We start from the raw sequence: 23,396 nt of genomic DNA, 5'->3' as shown, positions 1-23,396 counted from the left end.
CAAGGACCAGCAGCACCCCAGACACTGGCACAGGGCTCTTGTCACACCAAGGGTGTACCCCAGCACAGGAAGGAAACCTGTTCCTTATTAGCTTAATCCTCAATTTAATCCTGTCTTCTACCCATCACAAGCTCACTTACAGTTGTAGTGGTTTCTAACACTCCTTGGAGGGGTTTTGCACAAAAAGCTTTTAGAATTAAATCCTCTGCACATTTCTTCATTCACCAAGAGTCTGCTCTGCCATTCTGCATGCACAGGGTGAGAGTCACTGTCCCCTCTAGCTTCACACTAGCGACTTTACATATAGCTGAGTGATTCTGAACAAACGTATGGGATTTTAATCATATTGTGCATTACATCTTACTGATCATAAGACTGTTGATGTTTCATGTCAGCTGGTAAAAAGGCCAGTTAAAAAAAAAGAAAGTGTTATATAGATGCTTGGTATGGCAAAACCCAGTTGAGGGTCTGTTGGTTAATTGAACTTAGAAATTAATCTGTTGGTTATTGAACTGAGGAAGCAGATGCCTGAGCTTTTTCCTTCCCTTGAACTCCACAAGATGCAGGACTTGGTGGGCTCCAGAATGATAAAGTTCACCTACAGCCAGTGACCTCTGGGGGCTGTATGGCCTTCCTCCCCTTTCATCTGACTTCTGAGGAAGTCTTTCTGAGGAAGGACGAACTGAAGTTACACGTTGTCTCAGAGATGACATTCCATCTCCCGAGCACCACAGCGCATCCCTGACACCTTTGGCCAGGAGAACTGCCACGGCGTGCTGGTGGGCAGCTGCCATGTTCCACCCCACAGGCGGCCCTGCAAAGAGATCAGCGCAAAATCCTCTGATGTGCTTCTGCCGTTGAGTCTATACCGCCCTAAAATAAAACGCGTTGATCAACAAGAATATCCTCCAGCTCTCTTAAAGGATGTGGGTTTGAAACGCCCGCGAAAGGAGTTTGTTTCCCCGGCGTGTACTCTGGTGGCACGGCGGGCTCCTCAATGAGGGGAGGCACTTCGCCAGCGGGGACAGAACCTCCAAGAGCCGACGCATTTTCGGTCACGTTTTTCAGGCCCCGAAATGTGAGGGAGCCGGGGTCCCTGCTCGCACCTGGAGCTCGGCAGATCCCCTTGGAAGAGCAGGCAGGCGCTGCTCCTCCTGCCCTCCATAACCAGGCCGGGATTTTTAATCAAAGGCCTTATTGCCGGGGAGGCGACTGAGCGGAATCGGGCCGGGCAACGGCGGCAGCTGCTCCCCTCGGCTCGGGGCGAAGCCCGAAGGGATCCTCGGCCGGACGGGCGGGTCCGCCCGGGATAGCCCAGCCCGGGCGGCCACAGGCTGCGGGGAGCTGCGCTGCGGCCTCCCCACTCCCGCCCTCTCTCCCTCCCGTATCCCTGGGTCCGCCCGTATCCCTGCATTCCCTGCTGCAGCATCCCCTCCTCCCCTCAATCCCATCAGTAGCGGCGGCCCCGGGCTCGGCTCCCCGCGCTGCGGCGGCGCTCGGCGGCGGCTCCCCCCCGCCGCGGCCGCCATGTTGGGCTGCTGCGCGTTCGGCGGCGGCGGCTGCCGCGTGTGACCGCGGGAGGGAAGGAGGGAGGGAAGGAAAGAGGGAGGGAAGGAAAGAGGGAGGGAGCGGCGGGGGAGAGGAGGGCGCGGAAGCGGAGGGAGGGAGGGAGCGAGCCGGGGAGGGAGGGCGCCGCCGCTACCCCTCCCCGTCGCCCCGCGCACGCACACACACACACCCCGCACACGCACCGCCCGAGGATGCCCTTTGCCCGGGGGGGCGAAGCCGGGACACCATCGCGCCGCCGGGAGTGAAGCCACCGCCGCCGCCGTCGTCGTCGGGGCCTCCCGGCCCGCAGCGTGCGGCCGGAGCGGAGACGCCGGCGCTTTCCCTCCGCCCCAGGACGCGCACCGGGTGGAGGAGGAGGAGGAGGGCGCCGTCTCCGCAGCAGCAGCAGCCGCCGCAGCCATGGGAAGGATTTGACAGGGCTCGGAACGCTTTTGCCGGTGTGTCGGGGCGCGCGTCCCGCCCGCCGCCCCTTGGCGCAGCGGAGGAGAAGGGGGCGACAATGAAGACTTTAGTTTTTTTGAATCACTGAAAAGCCTTAAAAGGAGACTCGGTAAGGAGGAGAGGAGGAAGGGAAAGGCAAGGCTGCCCGGGGCAGGACGTGGCTGCGCCCTGAGGAGGGGGGGCTGCGCCCCACCCCGCGGTGGCCGCGGAGGCGCTGCCGGGGCCGGGGGAGGCGGCGGGGGGCGGCGGGGCTGCGCGGCCCCTCATCCCTCCCTCCCTCCCCGCCGGTGTGCGCCCTCGTTTCTGCTGCCTTTCGCTTATATAAATACGTAAATACATCTGTTTTTCCCTTCCCATCCGTCCTGGGAAGCGGAACCGGAGGGGCTGTTAGCCCGTGGTGCTGCGGCGGGTCTCCTCGCAGGATCGCGCTGCATGATCTGCATTGGGAATGAAGGAGAAGACCTTAAATATATAAGTGCGTGTGCCTGTGCACGCACGGTGAAATCGGTGTCAGGCAGTCTCGGTTGAATTTGAGTGCAATTACTATTGTTAAAGCATCAGGAATGCCCATATATGTTTTTGCACCACTTCTTACTAAGCCTGTTAATTTTTTTTTAGGATAACTATTTTCTTCTCTTAAATGTCATGCATACACAGATACCCGCACTGTATGTGTGTGTCTGAAACTCCAAGGGTTTAGTTTCAGGCTGGGAACACCGAGGTGGGCTGGCAATTAAGGACCGCCACAGTTTGACACTTGTTAAAAATACTGTTAACTTCTTTTTAAGCAACAAAACCCTCAAAAGTTGTTTTTTTGTTGTTGTTGTTTTTCTGACAAAGTAATAATAATCATTAAAAAAGAAACCCCAATGCAAACTGAAACAACCATGTCTGGAGAAGTGCGTTTGAAGCAGTTGGAGCAGTTTATTTTGGATGGGCCAACACAGACTAATGGGCAATGCTTCAGTGTGGAAACCTTGCTGGATATACTCATCTGCCTTTATGATGAATGTAATAATTCCCCGCTGAGAAGAGAGAAGAACATCCTCGAGTATCTGGAGTGGGGTGAGTTTTAATGTGTTTATTTTGTGTACATGTGTCCATGTTCCTGTCTGCTTTGTATAATGTCTCTGTTATTTATGTGTGAGAGGGGATTGTTTATAACCCAGTGTTTTACTGGGAGGTGTTATCAGTTTCACTGTATTTAAACGTGATGGTGCTAAGAAGAAATCTGTTGTTTTTTTTGTCTTTGAGGTATGCATGTAAAACATGTATCATATTTTTTATTATTCTTTTTTGACATGAATCAGGCTCTTGTATTTTAAGCATATTTGTTTGCCTTCAGGCCCAACTGTTGAGTTTTGTATCCTAAAGTTGCTGGGAATATGGAATGGTGAGGGTTGAATTCTTTTATGCCTAGAAAAATATCAGTGCAGAATCCTCTCATTTGCTTCTGCAGTTAAATCTATACTGCTTTGAAATAAAACATGTTGATCAACAAGAAAATCCTTCAGCTTTCTGAAATGATAAAGGTTTGAAACATCTGTGATGATGGAGAAGATGACATTATCTTCTTTAATATGAAATTATTGCTGATTTAGGTAGATAGTTTTTTTCATCAGGAAAATCAAAGCTGAAAAGCAGAATGAAACTCTGTGTGTCCCTGGTAGACTTTTTGTTTTGTGGGAGATAGGGTATTAGTAGATTTTTTAAAGGAAAGCAGGTGAATGATATTGTGCCAGTTCTTCTTAAGTTGTCACAGAACTGGTTGACTATTTTTTTTTCTTTTTAATTCTTTCTGCCTCCTCCTAAACTCAGATGTAAACCAGAAGATGCAGTCTGACATAAGAACCTTGATGAGAATGTTTACTGTATCTGACCTTCAGACTTCAAAGTCATGCTGCACTTCTGCTTTTGCATACAGAACCATTTACCACATTTGCTTTGTAATAAATACATCAGCAGGCCTCCTTTATTAAAAAAAGCATATTTTTAAAAACTCGTAACTGGCATTTGATTAATTAGGTGGTTGAGCTCTTCAAAATGAAGTTGCTGAGGAAAGACATTGTTTTGATAACTGATCTAACAACTTGAGGCTGATATGTGTGTGTTTTATTTTCCTACTCCTCTCTGTAGTCATACTGACATCTAAAGGACATCTGACTCAGTAATTAAATTTCTTGTAGTGTTCATATTGCACTGCTTTTTGTTTTCTTATTATCTGGAGGAACAGGCTATAATTAATGCATTCTAGCTAAGGAGGAAATAGTAATTAAAAGTACTTCTGAAGAATCTTCCCTCTAAAACTGTCACTGGCATGCAGAAGCTGTGAAAGACTGGGAAAATATGATGGCTCCAAGGGTATTTTCTATGCAGGAACTTAGTGTAGTCTGCAGGGGATTTAGCCAGCTGATACCCTCTAAATAATAATAATGACTAAGTTAACCGTATCTAGATGATCAGATCAACAGTGTGTTTAGGACTCATTGTATTGGGTGCTGGTGCGTTCAGTGGTGGTTGTTTGATGGGTAAATGCATCATTTCAAGGCTCTGACAGTACCTGAAGGTTTTTGTAATAAGCTTTCCCATCTGCTGATGGAAATAATACACTGTTTTGGAAAGGCTGGACTGGAATAAGGTTTCTTGCTGGCCTATTTTTCTTGCTATTTTTCCACTCTCATGCTCCAACTGTGCCTTAGCAAGACTCTTAGGCTTCAAAGACCAGTTGCTCCCGTTTCCAGGGCTGAGTTGCTATGGCCCTCTGTCTGCTCCCTGCTCTGCTCTCCAGGCTTCTGCCCTGGGAGCTTTTTCAGGAGGGTTTGCGAGGTGACATGGAAGAGCCAGCGGTTGCTAGTGCCTGCTGGTGGAAGTGTCTGTGTTAATGATGTCTTTATCCTGCAAACACTCCCAGGAGTGTCTCCTCTGAGGGCCAGCCCTCCTAGTGAAACTGGCATTGCTCTTGGGATCAGGGAGTTGGCAAAATCAGGCTCTTAGAGAGGTCGGGTACCCTGCAGTGCTGTGGTGCAGTGGAGTTGCTGAGGGTACCCTGTGCTTTGATATGGTCATGACCTCTCGTATCTCTTTCCCCAGAAGGAGAAACAAAGCAAGTGGTTGATTAGAAAGAGATTATATGTGGTTTTAAAGTCAGAGATGTGCTGAGTAGTGGCAGAAGTGGAAGGCTGGCAGCCAGAAATTATGGACTCTGCCCACACCTCTCTAAAGGACTCGGTGTTGAAGTGCTTTCAGCTCAGTTTTTTTCAGCTTCTCTATTTGAACAGCAGGAAAAATAGCACAAATTTTCCACCAGGGAGTTCTGAAAGCTGCTGCATGTGAAGCGCTCTTGGTTTTGAATGTACCATATAAAATAGTGTGTATTAATTTATTTTTCCCATCAGTGGAATAAAACTTCGGGCCTGGTATATCTACTGGTGGATGTCAGTTGGTTGCTGGCATTTTGTGGGTTTCTGTCAAACATCCACAGATTTTCTCGATTGTTACAAAGAGTGCATTCTGAATGTAGTGAACTGGTCAGGGAACTGGTATGTTTGTGTGTTTACAAAATGCAGAGTACAAATTTACTCCTGAGAACTGATTATCATCTTAAACTGACTTTTTAAAAAACAAGTTATTCTTTCTAGAAGTAAATAAGATTTATTTATATAGTCTGTTAATTTTAAGAAAAGGCTAATAAACAGCTGTTCAGTGATCACAGACTCCTGTTGGGCAGCAAATAATTTTGTCTTGCTTTTCAGCAGTGTAGATTTGAGGTGTTACTGTTTGGTTGTGTGGACGGTTTGAGCTGAGCTTGCATTTGTGGATGTGTATTTTTATACAGACTGTTCTGGGTCTGAGATGTTATCTGCTGTATTTCGTGTAAGATCAAACCACAATATGATTTTTTGGGTGAAAGGTTTAGGAGGTATTCTGCCATGGAAAAGCTAATGTCTTAATGACAGCCATGTGACTGCTGCTATATTTAGGGGAGCTAAGAAGCTTCATGTTCTAGTACTTAGATCTTTTGGACTACTTTATGAACTTGTAATCTAGAACTTCTTTAAAAAATCAATCAGGGTAAAAGAATTGAGATCTGAAGTAATTGTTCTTATTTTGGTTTGATACTGCAAGTTTAACTCAGCAAATGGAGGAAGTTAGGTCTCTAGAATGTGAAGTTGAATTTTAAATTTTTGTAGGATTTCAGTCTTTTGGTGCTTGAAATGACGTTAGACTGGTTAGAACTGTCAGGGTAATTATTTTGTGGTTTAGGAGCTGCTTTGCTTCTAAAATCCTATCTTTGACTTTAAGTGAAAACATAATTGCATTCCCTATTCTTATACAGTATTAGTTATGTGACTTGTTAATAAGATGGTTTGATTTTGTTGTTCATATTACATAGGTATCTTATATGCTAACACAGCCATGGAAACAGCCGTTGTGTTTGTGTTCTGAGGGTTAAATCAGGGCACGTTTTGAGATAACAGGAAGAAACTGGAACATTTAGATTTGGCTTGTTCTATGTATTCAATGCTAGTTCTCATTTTTATCTCCATTGATAGTTGTATTTATGATTTAGAAAAGGGCTTGTCTAATTATAGCAACTGGAGCTTACCAGAAAAAGCTGTTGAGAATTCCAAGCACTTTACTTTTTCTTTTCTACTTGTGTGTGAGTTGGCACACTGACACAAGAGTGTAAGGGAGGTAATGAAGGCTGCTAAGGTGAACTTGAAAGAGAGCTACAGTAATAAAAAGAAGCTTTTGGAGATCTTTTGGAAATGTTTTGGTTCTGGGAAAACTTTATTTCTAATGGCTCCAGTTTGAATTGCTTTTAACAAGAAACTGGAACAATATTATTTAGGATGTATTGAAAGTATAGTAGAATAAACCTCAAAATGTGTGGTGATGAAAGTGAGGGAAGATGGAGGGTACCACCAATACTGTGGTGAGGTCAGTGACTTGATTAAATCTGTGCTCTCATTGGAAAAATGTAAACTGGCCTTAACTAAAATTTTTGTTTGGTTGGTTTTGTTCAGTTTATTGTTGTTGTTGTTTGGTTTTTGTTTGGTTTCTTATTTTTTCCTTCCAAAGAAAGCTTTGGGAGATGGATTAAATTGTTCTCATTTCATCTCTAGTAGAACAGAAAGGCATGGTGTTTATTCAGTGCTGATATGGTCATACACTAGACTGTCATCATTGGTCTCATACTTCCGTTACTCAGTTGTGCAGCATCTGTTATGGATATTGAAAATGGTTCTGTCACCATACAACCAATTTTTCAAGACTGAGTTGGGGAGAGGTTGTCTGTATTACCCTTCTGGTGATTTCTCTCATGGTTTTTCTTCAGAAAAAATGGCAAGCCCCTTTTTGAGCTAGGTTTGTTTCTGCATATTAGTTACAAAAGAAAATTAAATCCTGTCTCGAGGTTTCTGCATCTCCTCTTTGTCACTTATCTCTGTATAGGTCCTGAGCAAAGTCACAGTCATTTTCGGCTGTGAGATGCTTATATTTTGCTTTTAAAACAGACTGTTAAAAAACAATCATTCATTTAGGTTCTATTCTTAGCAGACAGTAAAAGACTTAACAATTGACTTTTTCAAGTTTTGTTGTTTCAGTTTTTTTAAAAAGTTTTTAAAGTAGACTTTGGTGCTCAGTACTTTCCAACCTTAGTGCTGTCTAACCCATTAGAAATACTTTTTCTTTTTTTTTCCTAATTACATTCTAAAAGATGCCAACTTTTTATTCTAGTCGTACAAATGGGAATACCTCTTGGTCTGACATAAGCAAAACCATTTACTCAATTCTTTCTGGGAAAGAGCGAGCATCTTGCTTGTCAAGGCCACTTAATGTGCATAGGCATATTCCTAATTTTAAATGTGAGCTGTTTCATTCCTTGCAGCTGAGCCATATGAACTGATGGGGTTCCATCAATGTAGAAGACATTGTGGCATTCTTGACACATAAATTTCTGACATTGTGTACAATAACACTCTACTGCTTATTTTATATAATCTGTTGTTTCTGTTACACAGCTGCAGCCAAAATTAAATGCTTTTTATTGATTAGGGTGAAAGAAAAAGGTTCTTCAGTGCTCTGAATTAGAAACAATCTTCATATCTCTATGTTTCAGAATATTGTGTAAACATATTTTTTCCAAATGCAGTTCTACACCAAATTACTTGAAAAAGAAGGGAGCAGTATTTGCAGGAAAATATGCAGAAGAATGGCTGCCCATACAGGCTTTAGTGTTGGGTAGCTCTGTGTTTAAGTAGAAATAAGTTTAAAGGGTGTTCTTTTTAGTTATTTCTTGTTCTGTTGGGCAGAGGAAGTTTGGAAGTACTCCAAGGCTGCCTATTTTGGGGTATATTTGGGGTATGTGTCCTAAGGCTGACTGACTTCTGTCAGTAATGTCCTGTTTGTTGCAAAGAAGCACAGCTTGCTTAGATAGAAAGCTAACTAATACTTAGTTTCCAGGAATTTTAGAAATGCCTTTATTCTGTACAGAAATTCCTTGCATGCTTTGGTCTAATGGGGACAAATGGAGAAATACAATTATATGAGTTAGTCTGCTCAGTGGGCATTATAAACCTCATGACAACAGAATAAATTCCCTGTTACGAGGACATTTAATATTTAAGGGTTAATCCAGTAGGGTTTTTTTTTTTATGGTATGATCATAACTGTAAAATGTACTGCTGAAGGTGTGTTTGAATTTTTAACCCCTGTGTAGGATGAGGCTCTGTGTGTATGTACCTGATTAAACTCCTTCCTTGTCTTCTGGTCCTTCTCTTCTAGACTTTACTGATGTATTTTTCTTACAACCTCCAGCATATTATTATATCACAGTTGACTATGCATATTGTGCTCCAAAAGCAATTAGCTTAATTGGTCCAATATTGTTCAATTCTTAGAATATATACATTCTTTTTTTACTAAGACAGGTAGAAGCTATTTTCTTTTTGAAGCTCTGCCTTACACACATAGATCGGTGTTTGTATCCTGAACAGCAGCAGAAAATAACAGTAATTTCACTACTGAGTCATACCTGTGGCTGGAGAGACCAGTGTTGTTTTGAAATTTTCTTATGAATAAATTGCAAATACAGGATTTTGAGATACAAAGTGGGTGTAGGCTACTATCCTGGAAATAATTTTCCCCATATTATTTTCTGAAAGTGAACTGTAATAAATTATCCTGGATATGTCTTTGAAAAATATTCTTAGCATCGCTAATTGCTTTTATCCTGTAAAAAATTTACAATCTCAATTTGTGCAGAAAACTTCCAGAAGCAATTGGGTCCTGCTGCCAAGCTCTAAAACCTGACTAATAAAGCTACAGTGGATAACTGAGGCAGGATTGAAAGAAAAGTCCAGTTTCTAGACTCTTTAGGTTTTATCTTTTGGCAAAGCAGGCATTCCTTCCATGAGCATTTGTACTTGTTTAATTTGATTTTCTTTTTCTGGCTGAACAACTGGAATATTTTGTTCTACTCTGGTCAAACTTACCTCAACACATTATTTTTCTAAAATCCTCATTAAGCTTGGGAATGCCACTAATGTGGACCAAAATCTTTAAAAAATGCAAGTGATTTAGGTCAGTCATGTGCAATCTTTTGTTAACTGCAAGATTTTTATTTCAAATAGTTTAAACATGACATTAGGCTTAATAATAACTGCAAAAATCTTCTATTGAGGCAGGTCAGTTTGCTTTATTTCTAGTAATACAGCATAATTAGGTTTACTAGTGGTCACCATGGATAAAATCCACATGAAGTATATCCAGACTCCTATGACTTTGTGTTTCATAATTCTTCCTTATCCGTATCCAGACTTGCAGTTTGATTTAAATTAGCTTTGTTACACAATACTGCAGAATTCTTTTATTCTTAGAGATCAGCTCCTTAGTGCACCTTCTCTTGGCAACTTTTTGAAAAGCTTTTTGTGGGGATCTTGTAGATGTTGTGAACTGGTATTTTTGTAGGCCACTTTGAGGGGAAAAATATATTTTGTTGAGCAATTTAGTGAAAATGTGCAGTAATTTTTTTGTAGAAATAAAAAGTGAGTTTAGTGTGCCATTCCAAGTGGGAAAGGAAAAAGCAGATGTAGATGTTAATAACAATAATTGCATTTCTTTCAAATGTTGTGGGATTAGAACAGCAATGCTTCACTGGTCTTTTGTTCAGTTTCCTTTTGGTCTCAGTTTGAGGCTTGGAGGAGGATGTGGTGGAAGGCCTGCAGGTCTCCATTTCTGAGTCCTTCCTCTTTCCCTTTCTCTGTGGTTTTCCATAGTGTTACTCCAAAGCAAATTACCTTCTCAACTGAGGCCTCATGCATTTCTTCTGTGTGTTCATTCTGTTGCTTTTCATCCCATATAAATCTCAGTTTGTGTTTCTAATATGGTGTGGATATCTGTGTGTCTGATCTTCCCATGGCCAGAATCTTGGTTTCTAGATTTGGATTGGTTTTTTGTTTTGTTTTTTTTTGTTTTTTCCTAGTCATCCCCAACCGTTCATGATTTTCTTGGCCTGATTCATAATATAGAGGCTGTGTGGGGAGAATGGTAGCAAAAAGTTGTCACCTGTATGAAAATACACACAGGCCTTACCCACAGGTGCATCTATACAGTGTGTCCTGTAAGGACCCTGTACATTTCTTATTAGATTAATTAATTTATTATCATTTATCTTTGTGCCTTGTTAGCTTTTGTAGAACTGGAGCCTTGGGCAGTTAATTCTGGCTATAAGAAGTTGTGACCTGTTTTACTCCTGTAGTCTCAAAAGGATGAGACTGAAGTGAGAGTATAGCTTTTATCATTTTAATACCTGAAACTAAACTAAAAAAGTGATAGGAAGGGTGGCAATTACTTTTGTCTGGCCAGTGGTTTAAGAAAATGTCATTTGTGCTGTGGGGACACCATAGCCCCAAGGTATTTCCTGCTCTTGCTCATTACAGTTCTTTCACCTTTACCACGCTACCTTTGGTAAATAAAGCACTGTGTTGTCTGAATGTTTTGCAGGACACATAGTAACAAGAGGAGGAGGAGGAAATAGAAGTCACATTTTGATTGCAACTCACTGGTTTTATCTTGGGTGCGGGCTGACTTGAGGGTGTCTTAAGGCTGGCTAAATCCACTGATCTTTGTTCTGCTGGTGCTTGCGTGGGCAGAGGGACACAATCCAGTTAACAACCAACCTGCAAAAGCACATTGTGATCTGTCAGTATGGTTCTGTGAAGATATTGTAGTGGTGTTTGGATAAAAGAAAGAGGCTAGGATTGTGACAGCCCAGACTTTTGTGGCTTCACCTACTGCAGCTCCTGTGCTCCAGGCTGGTTGCCTCTCAGATTCCCTCTAGCATACAAGAGAGCTACAATTTTGAAACAAATTTTGAGGCTGCCAGCTTCTTCTGATAGGTATTTGGTATAGAAATTCAGTGAGCCTCTTTTTTTTCTGTAACAGTTTCCAGAACATTTCTTTTTGCATTGAGAAAGTTTCTAATCATGAAGAGGGATTTTCAAAATAACTGTCTGATTTTGATGATGGTAATTCCTTGCAAAAAGAAAGTGTTGGTCTTGTGTGTTCTGTGGTATTTGGCATGGTATCACTCAGTGTCTTTACACTGTTTTCATTGTATACTTTGTAACTGAAAGACAAGGATTCTTATGTTAACACACTTGGAATAGTTTCGTTCTATTTCTCCCAACTTTTCAAAAACACATGATGTACTATTTTGTGATTATTTAAAAAGATCCTTTTATAATTTTGATAGGGGCTGACACAAAAGACACTTGTTTTCTCTCTGAACTGATATGTTAGAGGAAATTATAGAATCTGCTTCCTATGCAAACAAAAATTTGCAGAGAGAACCACTATTATTTTGCTGTTGTGTCATTCCACCTCCAGTATTGACTATTTTCACCTTCACAGCTAGCAGCCACTTCTGGGTAACAAAAATATGTACTTTTAAATTTCTGCATCTTTGTAAAAGTCATAAGATAATTCTTGAAATTATATTAGTTGAGTGGGTTTTTCTGGATCTAAGTAGGCTGAGTAAAAAAATCTACTATCTATGTCCTTTTATGTTACTGTTTTTTCTGAAAATAAGGAATGACTTAATATCTCCATTGATGACAATTCACACTCTGAAAATGTAAACACCATTTAGAGTCAAGATAGCCAAGAGAAAATGGTATATAGTGTTTATTACCACAGCTGGTGTGTATTTAATTAACTTGTTATTTTTTGGTTAACTTCATCCTTGAGTAACACTGGCTTTAGAGAAGATGATCTGGGAACCAGTTGCTTTTGGTGGTGTAGCTACTTCAGTGAGTATCTATGCTGCTACACTGATGAGTATATGCTGCAAAAGCTCATGGAAATGTCTGAAAAGTCTCTTCCTGGCTGATTTAGCAGAGATGTTATCTGATCTTATCAGTAGTAGTCTAGTGCTTAGACTTTCTGGGGGAGAAAAAAGTGTACAGCAGGGGCAAGGAGCTGATGATTTGCTCTCTAGCTATATTTTTCTTGAATTTTTTACATTCTTCTTCTCTGAAGCCAAGATCATTCAATGGAATTTGTATTACTTACCGACAATATTACATTCACTTTGTGGTCCTTGGCACTACCGATAGGAGGGAATCTCATCCAATAAAGTCTTTATATTAGTACTTAAAAATTTGTTTTAATTTCACCATTAAGTTTTCTTGATAAGGAAACAAACCAGTCTAAAGAGTTTTTGCTTTATCATGTTTTCAGTAAAGGTATTTAACCATGTGTATGATCATAGTTATAATTAGAAAAGTTTCTACCTGATATTGTTGCTGGCCCTTGATATGTTCTAAGGCCTCAAAGCATTCAGATCTTATCCAGGCTGAATTTGTGGCACTAAAATATTTTGTTCACATCAAAGTGTCATATGATTATTTAAAACTTGAATAATTTTATTCCATGTGATCTTGTGATCTTGTTTTTCCTCCATCTACCTTAATTAGGAAGTAGAATCTTTATTGATAATTCTTACTAATGACAGGTCATGATCTGCAAAATGAAATTTTGCACTTTAAAACTGAGGCATTAAGTGTATATAATACTGTCTCTAAAAGCAAGTTTCTTGTCTTGTTTCTTTCACTTCAGAGAGGGTTTCCACCTTTTGGGGATTTTTTTTTCTCTTTTCCAGTTTAAAGAAACAACTTTTTCTAATAGATCTGTCAGATGAGGTTGGATCAAATTAATAATTAATTCACATGTTTGGGGCAAGTATTTTCTTTAGTAGTTTTGATGTTATCCCACTGATTCTTAAAGCAGTAAAGAAAACTTTGACTGCTAGATTTGCATGGCACTTTTGCTAATGCTGGCATTTGTTACTGCTTTTACTTTAGATTTTCAGTTTCTCTCAGACACACCTTCTCCAGCTCTCTCTGTGTTCCCTGTCCCTGGCATATGAAATCACTTGCTCTTACAAAGGGTGCAAAGGTCATTCTTGGCATGGTTCCAGCATCAGGGGTACAAATCCATTTCCTGTGGGAAGCGTCAGAGGAAATTTGCAGGAGATGGAAGATGGTAAATTAAGTAATTTTGGCAAAGCTACAAGGATTTCTTCTTAGTATGCTGATCATTGTTGTTAATAACACTCCCCCCCCCCCCCCCCCCCCCCCCCCCCAAACCTTCCTAAAACCTGTGGCAGAATTTTCATTACCTTCAAGAGTAGCAGGGTCAAACTGCATGTTTGAATTCAGCAATAATAACTTATCACAGGGGCTTGGGGTCTTCTCTGTGTGTGTGTGTTTGTAAAACACAGTGCAGAAGAGCTGCATTGCTCCTACGTGATGTCCCTTCTCAGAGTATTCCCATCAGACAGGAATATTTGAAGTCTATAAATGTGCTGCTTGGTGACATTTTCAGAGTCACAATTTAAACATAAGCCTTGACAAATAAGTCCAGATTCTCTTCCCTCTCTTTGCTTTAATGTCTGTCTCACACCATATTTTTCTAGGCCAGGCACCTAAAGACCTAGGTGCTGTTTTCCCTGCTACTTTTTTCTCTTTGAGAGAAAAACAGCTCTTCACTGAAAGGCTGTTTCCAGGTGGTGTGTCAAAATTTGAGAAAGTTTAGACATCTGAATGGGGATAGATTCATCATGTGGGAGGCATTGACTTTAAATAGCTATGAGCCATAATTGTTACGTCTGTCTGGTAGGAAGAAAAAGGCATTTCTAAGTCTAATTCTGCTCTCAGTTAATGGAGATAAGCATTTGTTAATCCACTGATACCCTGATGATATTAAAGCAGTTCATATTTGCTGCTGAATTTCTAAAGAAAGCCAAACTATTTGAGGGCATTAACTGGTTAAGTATTTAAAACTAGACTTCAATTACTGTAGCTTTTCTTTTTCTTACAATTGCTTTCCTGGTAAGAAAATAATTTACGGGAATATTGGGTGCTTGTGTATATTGCCTTGAAAACCTGTTTGAGAAAAGTATGTGGTCATTAGCATACAAAATATCTCTGCAAAGAAATGGAGGCACAGCTGTGATTTGTGAAGGTGATTTAAAAACTCAGTGGAAAAGCAGTTTCTATGATCCAGGTTTATGTTTGTGTTCCTTCCAATTTAATTTTTTTTTTCTTCAAAGTTTTTTGAAATGTTTGTTATGGTGAAAGTGTGGGTGGCTTGTAACTTCTGTGTGTTTAAGGGCTTTATTTATTTGCTTAAATTTCCAGCATACTGTTTAGGTTCCCTTTCTAATCTTATTTCTGTGATCTTGTTGCTGTGATGTCCTCTTTCCTCCCTCTCCTGTACCTTCAGCATTGTACAGCTTGTAGCAATAGCAATTGTTTTATTTCGCAGACAGGAAGTGCTCTTTTCTGCAGTGGTCAGGTGGATGCTTGCCAGAATTGTGTTTTGAGCAACTGTTTGTGTGTTGAACTTGGACCTCCATAAAAATTAATCTTCTTGTAACTTGTACGGTGGTTTGTTTGTACCTCACCTTTTCAAAATCTTTCCTGCAGCCCCGTGATATGCATGCCACTGGCATTTCAGAACAGTTTTTCTGGAGTGTCTTAATGTCTTAGATAAATTGAAATGCATACATTTAAATCTTGCCTCATATTTCCTATTTATGGAATAGGTTTGCATTGTCTCCTGCTGTGTGTTAGGGTTTAGCTTTAGTGGACTTTGAGGATGGTTGTGGTGTTGGAGCAAGTAACTGTCAGGCTGCAAAATTCAGATCATTGCTACACTAGAAACTTAATCCATGAAACTTTGTATGCTTTCAGGAAGTCAAATATGACATCAGCAGAGATAACCAGGAACTCTTTGATTATTATCTCCAACTAATGTTGGGAATTACCTCCTGGAAAGCTGTATCTGCATAGGTATTGCTCAAAAAGGTTTTAATTGAAGGTTGACACAGATTCTCTTAAAACCTTGTACTTAGTCATCAGTTAAGGTGAAAAAGACAGTATAGGTAGGCAGTTTCATAATACTGTCACTTCTGTGGATCAGGAAATTCCCCCTTCCTACCCCTCCTTTTTTTCTGCCTGGTGCTTCTGAGTATCTGTTTCCTGCCTGTTTCCACTGGCACTCGGAACTGGCCTGTGAGGAATTGATTTTAAAGCAACTGTGCTAAGTAAAGGTCAGCTTTCCATCAAGAACAGATACTCTGCATTTTTTGTTAACTTCGTTTTGGTGTTTGCTGCTTAAGAACTTCTGAGCACATTCTGTAAGGTGCCTGGAGGTTGGTTAGTGGTCAGTCTGTTTTTACAGCAACTCAGTCATGACATACCAGAGGAGAAATGTGGAATTTTTCATTTTTATATAATACTGCAAAAGAAAAATTCAAGAACTATTCATAAGCTACTACTTTGCAGATAACAACTATTTCTGAGGCACAGTGTAATTTATGTAGTGCTTTGCATCAGAACTTATTTATGGGGCAGTTTGTTTAATAAGAATTTTTCTGAATTACTTTGCTGCCTCATTATAATTTGCATTTACTTTGTGTTTTGTTTGAGCAGAAACATTTTGTGCAAATCGGTGTAATTTGTCTTTTTGCTCTGCCAGGTTCAAATGGTTAAAGTTCTTCAAGTGTCCCAAGGTAGTTATTAATGATATACCAGGAACAGAGGAATTGGAGCTGGCATTGAGTCTCTCAGAGTTCTTCAGAGAAACTATGGCAAGGGTTGGAGTCTGACTTCCGTGGCTTTCTGCCATAGCCAGCTCTTGTGCGTACTTTCTGGACGAAGGGAAGGAATAACTATTCCTCTGCTCTGGGGAAGGAATAACTATTACTCTGCTCTGCTGTTGCACATTTAATATTCCTAAAATGACAGTGATTTAGGGTTCTTATTCTTGATGTGGTACAGCAGGACTTCAGAAACTTGCCTCCTTTCTTTTACAGGTGTGGAAGGTCACCAGTGAATTGGTGCTCTGACGTGGTAGGCTTACTAAAAAGAATTTATTTTCCTACTAGTCTGTGGGAACTGGAATTTGGGGTTTTAGTCCAGTCTTGGCTTGATTAGCACATGGATAGAGAAGAGTAACTTCTAATGAGTTCTTTGATTGTTTAAAGGGAGTTGTCTTTAAAAAAATCATAAACAAAATATTAGACTTCAGCCTGACCACATGACATCTGAAATAATGTGAGGTCATTCACACCTGAGTAAAATCAAAGATAGAACAGTAGTGGGTTTTAAAATTCGGTTGGTTTTGTTTATTTGTATGGAACAGTGACATCTGAATGAAGTGCAGGCTAGTGCAAAACCAGATCCTACATCAGTATTTGTTCTGGAAAGCTGCAATAGCTCATTTGTGGTTTTCCTGCTTGTAAATAATGTAGTTATCCCACCTCCTGCTGAATGTTTTTATTCTTTATATGATTCTGCTGATGAATGCCTCTGCTTCTCTGAACTATATTAAGGAAGAATATACAGCAAGTTATTTGGTGATTTCTTGAGTTAATTCCCAAACTGCAAAGAAGAATTTATTGTTCTCCTGCAGGTTCTTAAGTCTTTTTCCCCTTCTCAATTCCATGTAACAGAGGAAGCTTTCTTTTTTATAGGTTAGTATAGTAAGTAACTCCCATTTTGTGAGCTCAGGACCATAGCTCAGGCGAGCTGCAGATTAAATGGAGAGTAATTCCTTTACTCATCCCTTTGAATGCTTTTCCCCTCTTGCTTGTGCCTTTAACTGGTGACTGTGACTGAATGGCCACATACAGAAATCTCTAAGACTTTGTTAGCACAGTCAACATCTTTGTTTTAAGGTGCTTTTCTGCACCAAGCATGATAATAATTTTCCTGTGGGTTGGTTTAATTCTTCAAAAATGTTACTGTGGATGGTTGTACTGGAAAAGAAGAGGCATGTTTCTTGAGGTTTTGTTAACTATACGGTGCATAATTTTGGAGCTTATTAGCTGCAAAGAGTAGTTAGGATTTTTTAATGTTGCTTACCGTGTTGGGAGAAAGGCAAACACAAGAAAAGTCCATGTGATTATTTTTCTTTCCTTTTTCTTTCAAGCCTGGTAGCTTCAGCAAGGAAGTTTTACCATGAAAAGAGATGTTGATGTGTTGCCATTGCAGTGGTTCTGTGGAGCACTGACCTTCTGGTCATGTTGAGGGCACTGGCCTCTGCTTACTCCTGCACAAGCACAGAACAAATAAATGGTGGTTCAGAGCTGCCTTCCCACATTTGCTGAGTGTTCTGACTCATCCTTAAAACTTAGCTTTTTGTCCTGAACTAACCATGAACCCTAAAGCCTCTGCTCTCCTGAGATACATATCTTGCTTTTGAGTGGTTTCAACTTGACGATAGGATAGGTGCTACCAAATCTTGCTTATCTAATTCTCAGATGTATTCCAAGTGTGTTGTACATCCAATATGAGTTGAGCAATGTACAAGGATTATCTTCATGCTGTTTAGCCTGGGATACTGTTTCTCCTGAATTTAAGGAGTTTGTATTGTGCATGAGAGTGTCCCCCCTGCCCAGTGGGTGTCTTGATCTCAGATGTCTCTGTTAAGATCAGCAGCCAGTTGTGCTGGTCATTTGGAAATGCAAGGCCTAAGTAATGACTATGCTCTGCTTTTTTATTTTGTATCTGCTGAGTTTTTGAATCCTTCCACACTCACTGGATGTTGAGCATTTTTTGTGCTATTTCAGTGATAAAGATTTACCGTGCAGCTCCACAGTTTGACATCTGCACGCCTGCAGGGTGTGAACTGATTGTTGGGTGAAGTATGTCTGCAGTTGCAGCAAAACTGACTTAAGAGGTGAAGAAGACGTATTGTGTAACCGTGCCTTGTTGAGTGGACAGGAGATTTTTATTTATCTCTTTCCTAGAAATGTGACACCAGATTTTACTGGTGTAAAGAACGAGCAAGGAATGGCAGTGTTGGTGTTACGAAGAAATTTACAGTATGTTCTTTGTGTATCTATGAAGTAATGTGGCTGCGTAATGCTTGAGCTAATTCTGGGTTTGCTTGAAAGCTGAGAGAGTTCCTCCTAGTCTGAAACAAAGGATATGTGAGTTTCATTTATAGTTTTAGCCAAAACAGATTTAGCTGTATGATGATGTTCTCCCTGCCTGTTCCCTGCCATGACCTGTTTTGCATATCCCATAGGACAGTAGGGCTCTGGAGATTAATTCTTATTTTGCTGGGGACTAAGCTGTCAAAGTAAGCAGTTACTTAGTGGATGGATTTGTGGTTTGCTGGAAGGGAAAATGTTTGGGCTTTCTTTACAAGGGAATTGAATGATGCTATGGAGAATTTTATTCTCTTGCTGGCTTCTACAGGATTTTTATTTTTTCATGTAGTGCTGGATATTAACCACATATTTTGTATGTAGCCAGTATTGTGCATTCATCTCCATATGGATCAGTTAGTTGACTTCCTGTGGTTTGATATGAGGAGATACTGAGAACTCTCAGCTGTCACTGAAATCAGTTGGAGCTCTGTTTTAAACTCTAAAGCTCTATATAATGCTATGTGCTCTATAAAGTTCATATATGGATTTTTAAAATTACCAGCTAATGATGGTAATGATGACTTACTTTCCCTTAATTTATCATGTGCCAATTCCTGTTCTCGTAAGGCCGTAAGATCACTGCTTTTCAAGGATTGTTTTAAAAGGCAGTATATTTAGGAACTTGCCATAGAATACATTTAACAGTTTTTGTGAGAAGACACAAGTCTTGTTGCACAATAAATAAGATGGATTGTTTTCAGGAACCACCTGAATATATCTTATCTGAATATTGGAAGAGCTGCAGACTGTCATCATTTGTCTGTCTGTGCCCTCCAGTTTGTCACCAGTCCAGATTTTAATCTTCTTCAGCATTGATGTCTTAGCCCATTCTTGTTGTTTTGTTTTTTACTTTGATATATATTTGTCCAGTGCCAGTTTCATTCTAATGAATTATCTTTTAGTTCTGTTGTTAAACAGAATATTCTGTTAATTGCACATTACAAGGCATGTGTATTTACGTCATTTATTGTTGCAGCTGTAGTTTATCTGAACATAGCTGATACTGTTTTGGGAGACAACTTCTGTTTTGGAAGAGATGAGTAGAATTTTTCTGAATTAAAATGAGGTGTCATGGAGCTACTGGTAGATGTGGAAAGGGAAAAATCTATATAAAAGAAGTGGTGACAAGTTGCATTTGGCTTCGTCTGAGTGTCACTATGGTTTGTAGAAAGCTAAGGAGGGGGCGTGCTGTGCTTAAAATAAGATCGTCTGTGTGTTAAAGAAGTAAGAGCACTTTAGAGCACATGTTCAAGATTCCTGTAGATTCAATGAGAGTATGTAAATGTATTTAAAGGCATCCAGAGAGGGATCCTGTCTGCCCGAATTACAGGCTTTTTGGCATGTGCTTTCTCAGCCTTTAGGGGAGCACAGTTCAGCTTTTGCGTGGTGCACCTGTCAGTATGCCTCATCTAAGGTTTGGGGCTGATGCTGTTGAACACCCAAAGGTGACTCTAATGCCATAGTTCAAAGTATATTTTTTTCTTGTTAACTTGAGGGAGGGGTTATTACAGGGAAGCTACAGCTGCACCATGTTTCAGTGTTTAGATGTACCTCAGCCAGTAGGGGAGGAAGGCAGTGTTTCAATTCCAGCTCCAGTCACTTGTGGCTAGACCACAGCATCCAGGCTCTGAGATAAAGGACATTCTGTATTGCTTCTGCTTCACCATTTTTGGGAAACTATGTTTTCTTTCTCCTGTGGTCAGCTTTGTAGTAGGAACATACTTTTCTAAACGTTAAATTAAGAAGCAGCATAACACCAATTGTCCTTCCAAAATCCAAAGTTTCACTTTTTATTCTTTCCTCTTTTAAAACCTAGCTGCTACTGAACAAAAACAAAGCAAGCTGCTTTTCAGTTTATCATATATTTAAAGGTGCACCACTGTCATTGTGTTGTATGTAGTATAGGAAAATCTTTCCTTTAGACAGAGATGTGGGCATTTGGAGCCTTTTGTTCTGTGTCTTGGTGGATACACTTCTAGCCCTGGTACACTTGCTCAGATTCACAGAGTGCAGAATAGAGAAAGAAAGCCTTCAACAGAGGTAACAGAGAGAATACCTTCAATAATGTCCAAATCCTTAATCCTTACCTCCATGCTCTTTGGAGAAAAGAAACAGGATACAGGTTATGCTTACACTGTGTTCCCATGTCACTCTTCATCAGCACTGTGTCTTATTTGAAGGGGTTTTTTGCCCCTCATGAGTAATTAGTGTTGTCTTTTTCAGACCCTAAGCTTGGAAGCTTGTACATCCTGCACCTTGCATTAGTTTTGAGATCTCTTTGAGTAAAACCTTACTTTTGAGCACATTAAAAAAGGATAGAACCTTAATGCCAGTGTTGGATACTCTATCCATAGAGTTCCTGGCAGTGTCTTTGTATTGAGTGTGGAGGTAGCGCTGTCCCTGGGGAGATACAGGTGGTTATGATGTAATTACAGAGGGGGAAAAAAGGTGACTGAACTTGGCTAATTTGTGTGGAATGATGCAAATCATGTAGGAGATGCAGGTAAGAAAACTCAAGACAGGTTTTATGGGCAAATTAATATGATTTTTCTGATCATATTTTCTGACTACTTTCTTAGAAGTAGTCTAGAACCTGGAAAAGCAGTACTTCCATTCAGTCAGACATTAGATTTGCTTGGTAATAGGGAAATTGTCTACAGGACCTTCTTAATGGTGATCTTTGAATTTTGAGGGGTTAGTTTTTTCCGTATCAAGGTTATCTAATATGGAAAGGAATTGACACGGCCTTACATTTTATTACTGCAGTGTTTTGTGGCAGTATCAGTCCCCATGTTTGATTCTAACTGTATTCCTACTAGTTACTATCTCTGTTCTTTAGCTGCAGAATGTGGGTAGCAGTTGAAATGTGCATCTCAGGAGTTCTGAGACTTCCTTAATCTAGGAACTGTAGTTAGTGTGTGATGGACTTTAGAGAATTTACATAAAATATAATGTGCAATGTTGAAAGCTGTAAACTGAACAATTTAATCTGGATCTCTGTCTTACCCTTCTCTGTTGATAGCCTTGGGGGGAAAGGATCTTCAGAACCAGTGAATTTGTGGAGTTATCAGTGAGTGATGCTCAGAGAAAACACTGAGAGGCCAGGTCATGGCCTGTGTACCCCATGTCCATGGGGGATTTCAACAAAATGCATATGGAAGGACTAGGTCTGTATTGTGCATCAGAGCTGTTTAATTAATTTTAGCCTGCACAAAAGTTACCTTTCAGTTAGAGGTTTATAAGAAATGTTGTGCATGGTTGCTGCCTCCTTAGTTCTGTGAGAAGGTTCTAATCTACAGGTACACCCATGCTTACCACCCTGAATGAAGGTATTTAGACCATCTATATTTTGGTTATGGGGTTTGGGGTTTTTTTTCTGGCTATGAGCTAATTTCTGGTGAAAATATGAGAAGTGGGACAGAATCCAAAAGGAGTCTGAAATGGTTCAAATGTCTTGGCACGTCTTTTAGAGGATGGTCTGTGTCATGTTCTGCTGTATGCAGATGGAGTCAATGTTTGTAACTATTGTGAACTTCCTAACTGATTTCTATTTGTGGGGAAACAGTAAAGCTTGTACTGAAGAGAATTCTTCAAGTTGAAAATTTCTGTTCTTAAGAACAAAAGGAAAATAGTCCTGATCATACTTTGCTTTTATCAAAGAGCTGTCTGAGGTACACACCTTATTTTTGACTTCTCCTGAAGTAAGGGCAAATTGCAGCTTTTCTTCTGTGCTATTGTCGCTGTTGCTCTCATGAAGTTATAACAATGAGATGCAGTAATTGTGTCCATGTTGATATTTTATAAACAAAATATTGTTTTAAGGATTACTTATGAAATTTGATTATTTCAAATTCTAAAGATACCAAGCTTTTGAAAAAAAAGGTAAATGCCAATTACCATGTGGTAGAGAAGAGGTGATGTGTGGTTTTTTGGATGGAATTTATTCTAACTCCTGTCTACGTGCAAAAGGCAATTACTTCACTAGACTTACATAGAACTTCCAGGTTTAACAAATACTGAGTTATTGCCTAATTCATAATATTTACAAGTCACTCTGCATGCTCAGATATGACTGCAGTATCATGCATAGTTTGTTAACTAAATGGAACATTTTAAAATTGTTTCTAAGATAAATTGCTGCTTCCTGGCTGCTGTAACAAAAGACAGATGGCTTTTCTGTTACGTGTAGCCACTTCCTAATGAAACAGTTGAAGAGATTGATTTTTTAATAGTTTTTATTTAGAAATCTTTTGGGCTTGAACAGATAGATGGATAGTTCTGTGAGAACAAAGCATGGTCCAATATAAAAATAAAGTGCTTAAATGTGAAAAATAGATTTTATTAAATAAGACTTTATATAGTAATGACTGCTGCTGATCTGCTGTTCATTCAGGTAAAATGGGATTTTTACTCTTTTAAAATACAGATAAACATTTAATACAGACTGTCAGCTGGATTTTCTTATATGTTTTCTTGTTTCATTATTTCTGAAGGATTACAATCAAAAATACTGCAAAAACTTTTTGTGAATTAAAATCTGGATCATGTATGAATATATTTTTGTGTTGGAAATTGAATTGTGGATAAAAAACTGGAGGAATAAATTGAAATGATAAAAAATATACGTTATTTTTAGTTCAGAAAAGCTGTTTCATAGTGGTGAAATTTAACTCCAAGTGCCCCATGTTCCTGAGCAGTTTCCTTTTCAGGAAGGCATGGCCACGCTTAATTTGGTTTCTGGAGTTACTCTTGCATTGTGAATGGGATGCTGGAGGCACGACTTTCTATAAACAGATTGCAGCCAAGTGGAATTTGATGGTGGGGGTCCAGATAGGAAGTAATTAAATGCTTTAGGTTTCACTCACTTGGGTTCATTTTA

The 23,396-nt window shown here is 39.9% G+C and overlaps 2 protein-coding genes across 20 annotated transcripts in view; one reads left to right on the top strand and one right to left on the bottom strand.

Annotated features, from left to right (window-relative positions):
* LOC147655069 (uncharacterized) overlaps positions 1 to 2,151 on the bottom strand; it is a 55,727-nt gene extending 53,576 nt beyond the window's left edge. The window contains exon 1 of one of the 2 annotated variants that reach the window (XR_015281364.1): positions 603 to 873. Coding sequence is in view for 1 of the 2 variants with exons in the window: in XM_086870868.1 (XP_086726994.1) it covers positions 1,739 to 1,970 (232 nt within the window). In the remaining variant the exon portion in view is untranslated. Of the gene's footprint in view, positions 1 to 602; positions 874 to 1,738 lie in introns of those variants that run through there. The other variant, XM_086870868.1, reaches the window with a different exon arrangement.
* Positions 1,731 to 23,396, top strand: part of CDC42BPA (CDC42 binding protein kinase alpha) — a 181,123-nt gene continuing 159,457 nt past the window's right edge. For 14 of the 18 annotated variants that reach the window (XM_086870704.1, XM_086870677.1, XM_086870685.1 and 11 more), the window contains exons 1-2: positions 1,770 to 2,119; positions 2,851 to 3,075. In XM_086870704.1, the coding sequence (XP_086726830.1) occupies positions 2,880 to 3,075 (196 nt within the window). In that variant the 5' untranslated portion in view covers positions 1,770 to 2,119; positions 2,851 to 2,879. Of the gene's footprint in view, positions 2,120 to 2,850; positions 3,076 to 23,396 lie in introns of all 18 variants that reach the window. The other 4 variants (XM_086870638.1, XM_086870711.1, XM_086870670.1 and 1 more) reach the window with 3 other exon arrangements.

Source organism: Cyanistes caeruleus, chromosome 2 (genome assembly GCF_971803275.1).
Source record: "Cyanistes caeruleus chromosome 2, bCyaCae1.hap1.1, whole genome shotgun sequence".
NCBI lineage: Eukaryota > Metazoa > Chordata > Aves > Passeriformes > Paridae > Cyanistes > Cyanistes caeruleus.
Note: the sequence above shows the minus strand (reverse complement) of the source record. Positions and strands in the feature narration are given on the sequence as shown.